Source organism: Oncorhynchus nerka, linkage group LG4, assembly GCF_034236695.1.
Source record: "Oncorhynchus nerka isolate Pitt River linkage group LG4, Oner_Uvic_2.0, whole genome shotgun sequence".
NCBI lineage: Eukaryota > Metazoa > Chordata > Actinopteri > Salmoniformes > Salmonidae > Oncorhynchus > Oncorhynchus nerka.
The window spans coordinates 28,536,732-28,551,676 of NC_088399.1; the positions used below are offsets into that span (position 1 = coordinate 28,536,732).

General features: G+C 44.9%; 1 protein-coding gene across 1 annotated transcript; it reads right to left on the bottom strand.

Moving 5' to 3' along the window:
* Positions 1 to 4,504: 4,504 nt before the first annotated feature.
* LOC115128875 (uncharacterized) lies at positions 4,505 to 6,695 on the bottom strand. The gene is made up of 4 exons (XM_029659004.1): positions 5,689 to 6,695; positions 5,153 to 5,418; positions 4,882 to 5,016; positions 4,505 to 4,717 (listed from the first exon to the last, which is right to left on the bottom strand). The coding sequence occupies exons 1-4, from the start codon at positions 6,059 to 6,061 to the stop codon at positions 4,574 to 4,576; spliced, it is 918 nt and encodes a 305-aa protein (XP_029514864.1). The 5' UTR covers positions 6,062 to 6,695; the 3' UTR covers positions 4,505 to 4,573.
* Positions 6,696 to 14,945: the final 8,250 nt, after the last annotated feature.

Sequence of the window (14,945 nt, forward strand, 5' to 3'; positions counted from 1 at the left end):
GTGTAAAACATTGAATTTGTAGATGCATCAACATTTTTACTTACATGTAAAGTTTTGGTCCCATGTTTCATGAACTGAAATAAAAGATCCCAGAAGTTTTCCATACTCACAAAAAGCTTATTTCTCACAAGTGCTGTGCACAAATTTGTTTAAAACCCTGTTAGTGAACATTTCTCTTTTGCCAACCAAGATAATCTGTCCACCTGACAGGTGTGGAATATGAAGAATCTGATTAAACAGCATGATCATTACACAGGTGCACCTTGTGCTGGGGACAATAAAAGACCACTCTAAAATATGCCGTTTTGTCACACAACACAATGCCACAGATGTCTCAAGTTGAGGGAGCGTGCAATTGGTATGCTGACTGCAAGAATGTCCACCAGAGCTGTTGCCAGAGAATTGAATGTTAATTTTTCACCATAATCCTCCTCCTACATCGTTTTTGAGAATTTGGCAGTACGCCCAACCGGCCTCACAATCGCAGACCACGTGTATGGCGTCGTGTGGGCGAGTGGTTTGCTGATGTCAACGTTGTGAACAGAGTGCTCCATGGTGGAGGTGGGGTTATGGGCAGGCAAAAGTTACGGACAACGAACACAATTGCATTTTAATGCACAAAAATACCGTAACGAGATCCTGAGGCCCATTGTGAGGCCCATTTCTTATTTTTTATTTATTTTTTATATATTTTTTATATTAGGCATCTGTGACCAACAAATGCATATCTGTATTCCCAGTCATGTGAAATCCATAGATTAGGGCCTAATTAATGTATTCCAATTGACTGATTTCCTCATATGAACTGTAACTCAGTAAAGTCAATGAAATTGTTGCATGTTGCGTTTATGTTTTTTTGTTCAGGATAATTGATTAAGTGGCTCTTTCTTTGTCGAATGTTGACAGCTGTATATAACACATTGTATTGCTAAGATGCTCAAACTTAACTTAATAGCTACACTCACCAACACAGGATAAACTTTATCCCTCATGCTGGCCCTGACCAAACCGGTAAGTTGGCCCTCACTATAGCTGCACTTCTCCACATGGCCAGACTCTTCTCCCCTTTCAATGCTCTTATGTTCATCCTTGAAAATGCCATAAGATCTGAAATAGACACCAAAGTCGACATACTGTACAAACAATTATCTCTGCTAAATTGAATGTTTTTAAGTATTTCTTTGTTGTAGTGTGGACATTACATTAGTAACATTAGTTCTATCTTAAAAATAATTATTTGAGGAATATGTTTTTATATATATATATTTTTTTAAATGTTCAGTTCATAAAATATAATTTAACTATGCATTTAGGTGTCTGTAATAGAATATACTTTAATGAGACATTAATGAATTAAATGCATTTCTTCTATAGCTTTCAAAATCTTTTACAATGGCGTACCAAAAGGGCTCCTCCTGTCAGTCATCTACGGTTAACACACCCACATCGTACCACACCGTCATCTACGGTTAACACACCCACATCGTACCACACCGTCATCTACGGTTAACACACCCTCATTGTACCACACCGTCATCTACGGTTAACACACCCACATCGTACCACACCGTCATCTACGGTTAACACACCCTCATCGTACATTACATTTACATTTACATTTACATTTAAGTCATTTAGCAGACGCTCTTATCCAGAGCGACTTACAAATTGGTGCATTCACCTTATGACATCCAGTGGAACAGCCACTTTACAATAGTGCATCTAAATCTTTTAAGGGGGGTGAGAAGGATTACTTTATCCTATCCTAGGTATTCCTTAAAGAGGTGGGGTTTCAGGTGTCTCCGGAAGGTGGTGATTGACTCCGCTGTCCTGGCGTCGTGAGGGAGTTTGTTCCACCATTGGGGGGCCAGAGCAGCGAACAGTTTTGACTGGGCTGAGCGGGAACTGTACTTCCTCAGTGGTAGGGAGGCGAGCAGGCCAGAGGTGGATGAACGCAGTGCCCTTGTTTGGGTGTAGGGCCTGATCAGAGCCTGGAGGTACTGAGGTGCCGTTCCCCTCACAGCTCCGTAGGCAAGCACCATGGTCTTGTAGCGGATGCGAGCTTCAACTGGAAGCCAGTGGAGAGAGCGGAGGAGCGGGGTGACGTGAGAGAACTTGGGAAGGTTGAACACCAGACGGGCTGCGGCGTTCTGGATGAGTTGTAGGGGTTTAATGGCACAGGCAGGGAGCCCAGCCAACAGCGAGTTGCAGTAATCCAGAGCATGAACCTACAGGAACGGGCCACCGCCTTGATGTTATTTGAGAATGACAGGGTGTTGTCCAGGATCACGCCAAGGTTCTTAGCGCTCTGGGAGGAGGACACAATGGAGTTGTCAACCGTGATGGCGAGATCATGGAACGGGCAGTCCTTCCCCGGGAGGAAGAGCAGCTCCGTCTTGCCGAGGTTCAGCTTGAGGTGGTGATCCGTCATCCACACTGATATGTCTGCCAGACATGCAGAGATGCGATTCGCCACCTGGTCATCAGAAGGGGGAAAGGAGAAGATTAATTGTGTGTCGTCTGCATAGCAATGATAGGAGAGACCATGTGAGGTTATGACAGAGCCAAGTGACTTGGTGTATAGCGAGAATAGGAGAGGGCCTAGAACAGAGCCCTGGGGGACACCAGTGGTGAGAGCACGTGGTGAGGAGACAGATTCTCGCCACGCCACCTGGTAGGAGCGACCTGTCAGGTAGGACGCAATCCAAGCGTGGGCCGCGCCGGAGATGCCCAACTCGGAGAGGGTGGAGAGGAGGATCTGATGGTTCACAGTATCGAAGGCAGCCGATAGGTCTAGAAGGATGAGAGCAGAGGAGAGAGAGTTAGCTTTAGCAGTGCGGAGCGCCTCCGTGATACAGAGAAGAGCAGTCTCAGTTGAATGACTAGTCTTGAAACCTGACTGATTTGGATCAAGAAGGTCATTCTGAGAGAGATAGCGGGAGAGCTGGCCAAGGACGGCACGTTCAAGAGTTTTGGAGAGAAAAGAAAGAAGGGATACTGGTCTGTAGTTGTTGACATCGGAGGGATCGAGTGTAGGTTTTTTCAGAAGGGGTGCAACTCTCGCTCTCTTGAAGACGGAAGGGACGTAGCCAGCGGTCAGGGATGAGTTGATGAGCGAGGTGAGGTAAGGGAGAAGGTCTCCGGAAATGGTCTGGAGAAGAGAGGAGGGGATAGGGTCAAGCGGGCAGGTTGTTGGGCGGCCGGCCGTCACAAGACGCGAGATTTCATCTGGAGAGAGAGGGGAGAAAGAGGTCAGAGCACAGGGTAGGGCAGTGTGAGCAGAACCAGCGGTGTCGTTTGACTTAGCAAACGAGGATCGGATGTCGTCGACCTTCTTTTCAAAATGGTTGACGAAGTCATCTGCAGAGAGGGAGGAGGGGGAGGGGGAGGAGGATTCAGGAGGGAGGAGAAGGTGGCAAAGAGCTTCCTAGGGTTAGAGGCAGATGCTTGGAATTTAGAGTGGTAGAAAGTGGCTTTAGCAGCAGAGACAGAAGAGGAAAATGTAGAGAGGAGGGAGTGAAAGGATGCCAGGTCCGCAGGGAGGCGAGTTTTCCTCCATTTCCGCTCGGCTGCCCGGAGCCCTGTTCCACACCGTCATCTACGGTTAACACACCCACATCGTACCACACCGTCATCTACGGTTAACACACCCACATCGTACCACACCGTCATCTACGGTTAACACACCCACATCGTACCACACCGTCATCTACGGTTAACACACCCACATCGTACCACACCGTCATCTACGGTTAACACACCCACATCGTACCACACCGTCATCTACGGTTAACACACCCACATCGTACCACACCGTCATCTACGGTTAACACACCCACATCGTACCACACCGTCATCTACGGTTAACACACCCACATCGTACCACACCGTCATCTACGGTTAACACACCCACATCGTACTACACCGTCATCTACGGTTAACACCCACATCGTACCACACCTTCATCTACGGTTAACACACCCTCATCGTACCACACCGTCATCTACGGTTAACACACCCACATCGTACCACACCGTCATCTACGGTTAACACACCCACATCGTACCACACCGTCATCTACGGTTAACACACCCACATCGTACCACACCGTCATCTACGGTTAACACACCCACATCGTACCACACCGTCATCTACGGTTAACACACACACATCGTACCACACCGTCATCTACGGTTAACACACCCACATCGTACCACACCGTCATCTACGGTTAACACACCCACATCGTACCACACCCCCAAGACTGAAATATATATTTTTAATGAGCAGCAGTTCAATCGCTACATGCCGCGCTCATGTGCTGTTCACTAGGAGTTTCCTAGTTCTGACTAGCACGTGAATGCGCCATCAGTGCATAAGCTTATCATGTGCGTCAAATTTATATGGCACATTTCTACATTGATTAATCTGTCCAAAAATAAAACACAGACTTGAGAGAAACAACAGCATTGCAATGGCAAACGTTTATTAAGACTGATGAGGGAAGCTCCAATTCTTTCTATTTGAATCCATGAAACAAAGATTGGCTTAGTGGAATGATGATCATTTGCTGCTATTCACTCACTCTCCCTACTTTCCCCAGGTTCACTCTTCTCAGTCGTTTGACAGCCTCAGAAAGCATCTTCTTGTTTTGAGATTGCTCCCTCTTCATTATCTCAATTTTATTCTTCAGTTTCAGATTTTCCAAGTAGAAATTCTGAGGGGAAAACCAACATGTAGAGAATACAAGTTAAGAATATGCATTGCTGTTATAAAATCTATGTTTTTCACTGAAAATGTTGCTCAGAGAAAATGCATGTGAGGTGAGCTGCAGTGTTCACATTTAAACCCTGACTGGTGATACATGGGGAGGATCTCTACCTCTTGGCTCTGGGAGAAATTCACAGAGTCACTCTGAGAACGCTTCTCTTGGAGCCTCAGAAGATGACAGGCACCGATGGTAGATGAGAGATGCTTGATGTACTTCTGGTCCACCTGAATCGGAGTGACATCAAACTGCACCAGTGTGAGATAAAATGATGAAAGGAAAACGGAGCACTGCTTTAATCACGTGAGCATAACTTCTCAAATGTGGTTTGGGGAAAATATGAATAATCATAATATTGAAACACTCAAATTCCGAAGGACTCACTGCTGACTGTGACGTGGGATTGGAGTTGTTGTTGTGGCACCCCTGTAGTAGCCTACTCATCTTATTGGTCATTGTCTTCCCTTCTGATATCAGTCTCTGCATGTTGATGCGATTATCTTCCTGGCCAGTGACATTAGGGCTCTTGTCATTTGCCCACAGTGGGGATAGGCTACTGTTCAATAAGGATGGGACCGAGTCATCTATGCTGGAGGTAAGGCTGCTTTGTGAGAGGTTGTCATTGTCCTTCTTGGCATGATCTCTTCTCCCTGAATAATAAAAACAGTTGTGATAAAGTCACTGAATTTAGTTGAATTTGCTATTCAAGTCAACCAATGTGTTGATTTTCCTAAGCAGAAACCTATCTTTGAAAGCTCATTTGATTACTAGTGTTACATTTACTGTGTGTAGTCTTGATGGTGATACGAGGGACATAAAGCCATTTCAATGAAGCTTCAATTGAAAATATGCTGCCATTTCTTTTGACACCATCACAATACATAATGATCACTGAGACATTTCACAGTTCTTACTTGTACCTGAAGGACTGCTCCTGCTTGAATGCCTGGATGCTCCACACTCCACATAGTTGATGTTGATGATCATTGGAGGGCACTCTGGCCAACCAGAATGCTCAGGGTGTTTCTCCTCTGTGGCTTTAGTCTGTATTGTATCCTTATCGGCAAGCTGTGCTCTGATTCGCTGGATCTCAGAGAGGAGTTGATTTAGCTTGGGGTTGTCCGGGAGACCGCCTCCAAACTCTGATGTTGGATGAAAGTGTAGCAACTCAACAGAATCAACATCACATCTAGCAAGAATAACTGTAGATGGAGAGAAGAAGTGAGGGACCTTCTTGTATACATTACCAGTGGGGTTGACTGCAGCTGTCCTCATCTGCTCGGACCCCTGCATCTCCTCACAAAATGACTTGAGGAGCTCATTGCTGTTGGTGAGCTGTTTTTGATAGGCATCGAGTTCTCCCTTCAACCTTAGACAGTGAAATAAACTCACATCAAGTCTACTATTTGTCTGTCAACATCTAACTCGATCAGCCTGAGAGCCAGTTCTGTTTTAGCCATCTGTTCTGCAGTACCGTTGTCAAGCCAAAGAAACTCTGCCCCAGGCTATAATTCAATGGAATATTAACAGTCAAGGCTGGGATGAAGGAGTCTGGAGATTGGACTCCTACTATTTCCTATACTTATTATTACTTCCTCCAACCTGTCTATCTCTTCCTGTGTGGAGCTAAGTGAGCCTTCCAGGCTCCTGTTGTTGTCCTCAGAGTGTGCGAGCCTCTCTGTCAGCCTCTCTCTCTCCTCCCTCAGCATGTCACTCTCTCTCTGGAGCTGTGTGAGCTCACAGGCTGTCTCAACCAGAGACGCCTTCAGTCTCTCTGACTCAGCATGCACGCCTGGACATCAGAACAAAAGCATGTACAGTAACAGTTCACCCCTGACTATTCCCTCTGAACAGTCACGCAGTTAAGTGTGAAGGTAAGTGTGTTCACCACTTGAATAACTAGGTAGTTATTGTAAAATAATTTGTTGGCTAATTAACTTTAGTGTAACTCCAGTTTTCGTGTAAACCTTTAATTTACATTAATGCATGATTTACGTCCAATATAAGTGTGCATCTCAAGTTATGATTTGCCCCTAAATAAATAAATAATGATCCCTGTGTCTGACTGACCTGGGTGGTTCTGGCCCATCTCTGTCCCTGCCTGCTGGGCCTTATGGTTCTTCAGATGCTCCTGGAGCCTCCCGTTTGCCTGAATGCTCTCCTTCAGACTCTGTCTCAGCCTCAAGATCTCCTGCAGCTGCTCCTTCATTTTTTCTTCCACTGTGAGTGAGTTGGAGGGGGAGAAACATCGTTTATCACCCCCCTCTCTCTGAGCCATAATGGATCTGCACAGATCCAGCTGGCTGCGCAGGGTCTTGTTGAGGCGCTTGCTAGCCCTCAGTCTGTCCAGCAGACTGCCATTCTCCCTCTGCAAAAGTTGGAGACACCTCTCACACTTGGTCGGGCCAGCCTCAGTTGCAGGAACTGGGAAGAGGGCGGAGGAGAGAGTGAAATGGAAAATAAAAGAGAGGGAGGAAGAAATGAAAAGGGGAATGAGAGAGTAAGAGTCTTTATGAGTCTTTTATAATGACACTTCAGCTACAGACCACAGACAGACCACTTACCTTCACTGTTCTCTGGGATGGTGTGGTTGTCAGGGTCCAGAGTCTCTCTCTGACAGGGATTAGTTCTCCCCCCTTCCCTTTGGACTGCAAAATGCTCCAGGCACTAATCAAAAACACACAGTAAGATTGATAAGAGTAGAAAATTAGAAATGGGAACTGTAGATAATTGATTGAATTACAATATAATTGACCCCAGTTCTGATGGTCTACAGTTCAGAGACCTCTGAGCACTTCTCTTGCAGGGAGGCAGAGATCTGAATCTGTGCTGTGGATAGCTGCTCCTGCCACTTCCCATAGTCCTCAAGCTCCAGCGTATGCTTGGCCAGAATCTGGCTGTGATGTTCTCTCAACTCCTTCAAAGAGAAAATATAAATTAGTTTCTGGCTGCGTTGTCTCAACGTCTGTGGTTAAAGGAAAGAGAGGAGACAGAACCTTTTGGCCAAAGGTAGTGTATTATGCACACCTATATATAGTTCTGGTAGAAACTATTCTCGTTACCTTGAACATCTGTTCATTGATGGTGATGTAAGACATTAGCTTCTCTACTGTGAGTTTGTAGTTCGTCAGCTGTATCTCCTTGTCTGCTGTGCTCTCCATGAACAGCATGTCCTTCTTTTTCAACATCTGATCCAGTTGCTCCAGCTTCATACTACTGTCCTCAGTCTGGCTCTGTAGTTTCTGTTCTGCCAGTTGATTTTCTAGCAACAGTTTGTCCTTATCATCAGTGATCTGTGCCAAAATGTCCACAGTCTCCTTGAGTCTCTGTTCCAGCTGCCCCAACTTCCTGTCTCTGTCCTCCGCTTGACCCTGCAGTTTCCTGTCTGTAAGTTGATTGTCCTGCAGATATTTGCCAGTAGTATAAGACAAAATGTCCTCCATTTCCTTGAGTTTCTCCTCCAGCTGCTCCGCCTTCCTGTTGCTGTCTTCAGCTTCACCCTGCAGTTTCTCAATTTCAAGTTGATGGTCTGTCATCTGTGTCTCCTTTTCCTGGGTTGTCTGAAACAAAATGGCTTCTGTCTCTTTTAGCTTCTGTTCCAGTTGCCCCAGCTCTTTGTTGCTACCCTCAGCCTGGCTATGCAACCGGCCAACCATGATCTGGGGAATGAGATGAGACAAACAGTCCAGAAATAGGTACAATACATTCCCCATTTTCATTCCACAACTAGAAATTACACTGTGAAATGGTAATTATATAAGAATGACCAAATAATTACTTAGAATTGTCACTCTACCTCTAGATCCTCTGAGTTCCTATTGACAACCTCCTGTAGCTGGGATATGATAGAGTCTTTCTCCTGGAGCTCCTGGTCCAAGCCCTTCATCACTGACTCTAAAGACTACAGGAGAGAGACAGGAATAAGAATCCTGAAATAATATCTGATGTTTATATCTGATGTTTATCACTTAACACCAGATGAATTGCAGTAGGTTGAGTACCTATATTATCAACTCAATGAGTCACATATATGTGTAGAACACGGGTCTCCACTACACTGCAGTCACTTGAGAGTTATGCACTGAAGGTTCATATAGACAGAGTTACAAAATAACAGCTTCCTAAGTTTGAGACCCCTAGTCTAAGTGACTCTTGTATAAGGACATAAATTCCTTGTAGATTTGTACTAAAATGCAGAACAATGAGGTTTCTGTTACCTTTAGCACTTGAGCATTGATGCTGGTGGCAGACTGGATCTCTTCCATTGTGAGTTGGTGGTCAGTCAGCTGGCTCTGCTTATCTGCATTGGTTTGAGCCAACATGTCCGTTGTCTCTCTCAGTCTCTGCTCCAGTCGTTCTAGCTCCCTGTTGCTTTCCTCCATCTGGCTGTGGAACTGACCAGCCATGACCTGAAGAGATATTACCGGCAATATGACAGAAACTCTGAATGAGATTCATTTGAATAATACTTTTTTTGCTCATGTTCAACTTCACTAGGGTGTTGTTGTTTCCTACAAACCATTTTTAAATCTGCTTTTTAAATCTGTTTATTTAGCAACGCCCAGAATCTTCTGGGTAGCATTTTTGGGGAATATAGCATTCAAAAGCATAATTGTGTCCTCCTATACCTCCATGTCCTTGTTCTTCCTGTCCAGAGCGACCTGTAGGTGTGCAAAGGACCTGTCCTTGACTTGTAGTGTTTGGCACAGGCTCTCCTCCAGCTCCTGCTTGGCTCCCTGCAGACGGTTAAACACATCCCTGGTCTGAGCCATCTCCATGTCTCGCTGTCGCATCAGAGCATCCACACTCTGCTCAGCACAATACATTGTATTATTAACATTAGTAACATACAGCATACAAAAATTAAGATGACTGACATGAATACAACAAAGTGATATATCACAGGGGAGATAGTTTCACCAGAGGGGTAGGCAAGTGAGGTAAACATACATTTATCAGATCTTGACAGCAAGACAGCTGATTGTTCCTATCTTGCAGATCGGTGAGCTTCTGCATCAGTAAAGACAGGTTTGAAGAACTGGCGTTTCCTTTCCCTTCCATGGCAGTGAGGATCTCATCCTTGGCTTGCTAGGAAAATATAGGGATTCTCTTATCAATTAACAAACCACATTCAATATGTGGTTAAGTACTGGAATCACCACAATTATATAGTATGCATTGTGGTAAAGTACATTTATAGCATCTTGGATGTGAGACAGGAGATCTTCTTGGGCAGGCGGGTGTGTTTGGATGTCCAGCAGAGCCTTCTGAAGACCCACAATCTCCCTGTTCTGCTCTACCACAGACAGCAGCTCTTCCCTGGCTCTCTGCACCAGAAAACATATAGCTAGTTGAGTCTTTCAATCTACTCTATTTAAAAAATAATAATACAAAAGGTATGGAAATGTACAAGGAGCAAAAGTCCCAAAGAATATGATATGTGTGACTGTGAATCTCACCTCAGAATTCTCTTTCACCTCTTCAATCTGCTGCTGTAACACTGATTCCTGATGGTGACCAGTGGTAGTGTCAGGGCATGTGCACACATGGCCCTCCTGAGAAAGAGAATGTCAAAATTGGTTCCTTTCACACTCCTGTGTATATTATCCAGTGAACACATTGACAGTCAATGGAAACGATATGATAGCAATACGGTATGCTTTTTCATACAGTGCTTGCTTAGTTGATGCTAGAACTAATACCTGTAGCAATTTATCTTTTTCATACAGTGCTTGCTTAGTTGATGCTAGACCTAATACCTGTAGCAATTTATCTTTTTCCTGCAGTGTGCAGTTGAATGTCTTTACGGCAGCTTCCAGCTCCTTCAGATTAATCTCGTTCTCTGTTAGGAGGAAGTCTTTCTCTGCCATCTCTTCATTGGACTGTTCCAAAGCATCCTGGAGCTCCTGACAGACAAAGGAACAGTACTTTAACAGATAGAATAGTGATCTGCTTATCTATGCTAATTAAGCTGCTTCGCTTATCAGTTCCTGAATTTCATGTATTTAAAAAAACGTGAAAAATTACACAAACATGTCACAGGAGAAGTGGATAATTTAACACCAGAATTGGAGTACAGAGGACCTGGAGAGAAAAGGCCTGTGTTACCTTGGTCTTTGAGTCATATTTGATCTTCTCATTGGCCAGTTCATTCTCAAGAGTCTGGGGAAAAACCAACAACAACATACTCAGGGATGGATAAATAAGAGCTACACAATAGATGGATGGATCTACAAAACAATAGTTTTGGTCAGCGTATGAACAGCTGTAAGTTCTTACATGGATTGTATCCTCATGGCTAAACAGCAGATTGTTGAGACTCAGCAGTTCTTTCTCCTTCTCCCCCAGACATGCCTGAAGCTGGCCTATCGTGTCTGTCACTCCATTGCTTGACTAAACGTGAAAAGGGACAGAGGTTAAAGATGGGTCAACTTGACATTATGTAACCTAATTTACTCCATTACTCCAGCATTTCATTTCATTTACATTTTGTTAATTTTGCAGATGCTCTTATCCAGAAAGACTCCAGAATGGCAGTCAGCACATTCAACCAAGGTAAGTAAAGTCAACCACAAAACAGTTATGTTGATGCCAGGGGTGAACCCAGAAACTCATACATGCAAAGCATGCACTCTACACTGAGCAACATCCCCCTCTATGAATGGATGATATTCATACCTGAACAGCTTTTTTCTTCTCACTATCTTTCTCGTGTATTTTGCGGTTGAGTTTCAGGATGGCGGCTTCCTGCTCCTTGACTTTAAACTCATACTCAGCCAGCTGGAAATCCTTCTCTGCCATCATATCCTGCATCTCCTGAACAGTGAATTATCAGCACCATTATTATCATCATTATGACATAATTATTATAGATTTGGGACCTATTTAGTCATTCTCTGTTCCTGCAACAAACACACTGTACTACACTATTTATCCAAAAGTATGTGGACACACCTTCAAATGAGTGCATTTGGCTATTTCAGCCACACCCATTGCTGAAAAGTGTATAAAATCAAGCACACAGCCAAAATGAAAGATTCTCCATACACAAACATTGGCAGTACAATGGCCTTACTGAAGAGCTCAGTGACTTTCAACGTGGAACCGTCAAAGGATGCCACCTTTCCAGCAAGTCAGTTCGTCAAATATCTGTCCTGCTAGAGCTTCCCCGGTCAACCTAAGTGCTGTTATTGTGAAGTGGAAACGCCTAGGAGCAACAACGACTCAGAGGTGAAATGGTAGGCCACACAAGCTTGGCCTCCAGGCCACACACGCTCACAGAACGGGACCGCCGAGTAATGTCCTCGGTTGCAACACTCACTACCGAGTTCAAAACAGCCTCTGGAAGCAACGTCAGCACAATAACTATTCGTTGGGAGCCTCATGAAATGGGTTTCCATGGCCGAACAACCGCACACAAGCCTAAGATCATCATGTGCAATGCCAAGCGTTGGCTGGAGTGGTGTAAAGCTCGCCGCCATTGGACTCTGGAGCAGTGGAAACCAGTTCTCTGGAGTCATTAATCACGCTTCACCATCTGGCAGTACGACAGACGAATCTGGGATGCCAGTAGAATGCTACCTAAGTTTGGTTGAGGAGGAATAGTGGTCTGGGGCTGTTTTTCATGGTTCGGGCTAGACCCCTTAGTTCCAATGGAGTGAAATCTTAATGCTACATCATGCAATGACATTGTAAACGATTATGTGCTTCCAACTTTGTGGCAACAATTTGGGAAAGGCCCTTTCCTGTTTCAGACAATGCCCCCGTGGACAAAGCCAGGTCCATACGGAAATGGTTTGTCAGGATCGGTGTGGAAGAACTTGACTGGCCTGCACAGAGCCCTGACCTCATCCCCATCAAACAACTTTGGGATTAATTGGAATGCCATCTGCATACCAAGCCTAATCGCCCAACATCCGTGCCCGACCTCACATTAGGCCAATATGTAATTTGATGCTTGATTTGATCATGAATTTAGGATCTTGTGTCCCATTCCACCTTCAGGTGTCTGTCATATTTCCTCTTCTCTCTGCCATGATCCTGTTCCAGAGCCTGAGAAAAAAAGGTTTTAAAGGTTAGTGACTGACACACACACATGCAGAAAACACACACACACACACACACACACACACACACACACACACACACTGACCTGCAGGTCCATCTCTCTCTGAGCAATGAGAGATGACAGCTGGCGGTCAGGGTCAGCTGATGGCTGGTCTCCGCTACCCTGGCCAGCACCACTGTATCTCAGCTGGTCTATTAGAGCCTCCTGGGACTTCACAGACGCCTGCAGCTGCTCTATCAGCCTGGGAGAAAGTGGGGGACATAGAGAGAGAGATAATGAAAGAAGAAGAGGAAGATAATTAGAGGGAGAGCGAGAGTACAATCCTGTAACAGGTAAGGACAAACTTAATTGATTGTGATTCCATGGAGGGAACAGATAAACCTAAGGAGGTCTCCAGTCTCTCCTACCAGTCTCTCTCTTCCAGCAGACGGAGTAGGTCCTGGAACCTCTCCGGGTTCTGGTCTGGTTCCTGTTCCTTGGATAGGGGGTCAGTCTGTGTGGGTGCATCGGACTGGGAGTGTTCAGGCTGGGTGGGGGTGTCCTTCTGGGAATGGTCAGTCTGTGTGGGTACGTCAGATTGGGAGTGACCCTCCCCCTGAAGCTCCTTCTCCAGCTCCAGGCAATGCGTCCTCTCCTGCTCCAACATGGTTGTCAGCTTCCCCACCTCCACTCTCGATGAATCCAGATCCTGGAAATAAATGGGAATGATATTCAGCAAATCTTGGAAGACATTGGAGAACACTTGCTTATGGAATACATCTTCGGCCTAAATGTGTTGTTCAGATACCTTCCCTAGCTGCTGGATCTTGGTGTTGCAGTACTCTCTGAGCTGCTCCATCTGCTCTGGGTAATCTTGACTAGATCATACAAAACACAGTTAGATTAGATACAATACCAACAAATATGATTTCTAGTCAGTCAAAATGAAAGGTTATCGGCTAAACTTACAGTGCAAGGGCAGAGACCCTCTGCAGCTCCTTCATTTCCTCTTTCAGTGTTTCAACCTCTACCTTCAGGTCAATGTTCTGTGTTGAGACAAAATCACATGTAGTTATACAGTAGGCCAACCTGTACAGTATTCCTTCAATGTAGTTACATGACTGCTGTTCATGGCTTTGTTGAGATCCGTCTCTGATCACTCACTGTTTTGTACATTTCCTCAACAGAGTCATCACACCTCTGCTGCAGCCGCTCCTCGTAGAAGAAGATGCGGAGTCTGAGGTTGAAGTTGTCCTTCTTTAGGTCAGAGATGATCTGAGAACAACAGTGTGAGGAGGAATAGCAGTGTTGGACCAGAGTTACATGTACTGCCTATCTATGGCTCTGGTGAGGCCTATTTAGAGCAGCATTTTTTAATGAGTGGTAAGAAATCTTTTGAATTCATGGCCCCATTTTAAATGACTAAATGTATTGAAGCCTTCATAAACCCTTTATATGACCCATATGCAAATGTTTTAGAAGTCACAAATAAGCAACTGTCATGCTATAAATGTTGGTTAAAAGGTTGCCACTATTGGCAAAACACCAGATCACTTGTTATATCATCCATCCTTAGTACTTTGCTTATAAATCATTTGTGAAGCATTTATCTAGTCGTGTTTATGAAGACGATTATACAAACAGACTAGTCGTCATGTAGGCTAGTGTAGGTCGACGGTCCACCCCTAGGTGGTGAGGTTAGGCACCAACACATCTGCCACACTGACCCTCAACACAGGGGTCGTGCTTAGTCCACTTCTGTACTCCCTGTTCACCCACGACTGGGAGCCAGGCCTAATCAACCCAACATCAGTGCCTGACCTCACTAATTATCTTGTGGCTGAATGGAAGCAAGTCCCCGCAGCAATGTTCCAGCATCTAGTGGAAAGCCTTCCCAGAAGAGTGGAGGCTGTTATATCAGCAACTGGGGGACCAACACCATATTAATGCCCATGATTATGGAATGAAATGTTCAACGAGCAGGTGTCCACATACTTTTGGTCATGTAGTGTATCTAACTCAATTACCTCGTACCCCTGCACATCAACTCTGTACTGGTACTCTGTGTATATAGCCAAGTTATCATCGACTCTGTACTGGTACCCTGTGTATATAGCCAGGTTATCATTG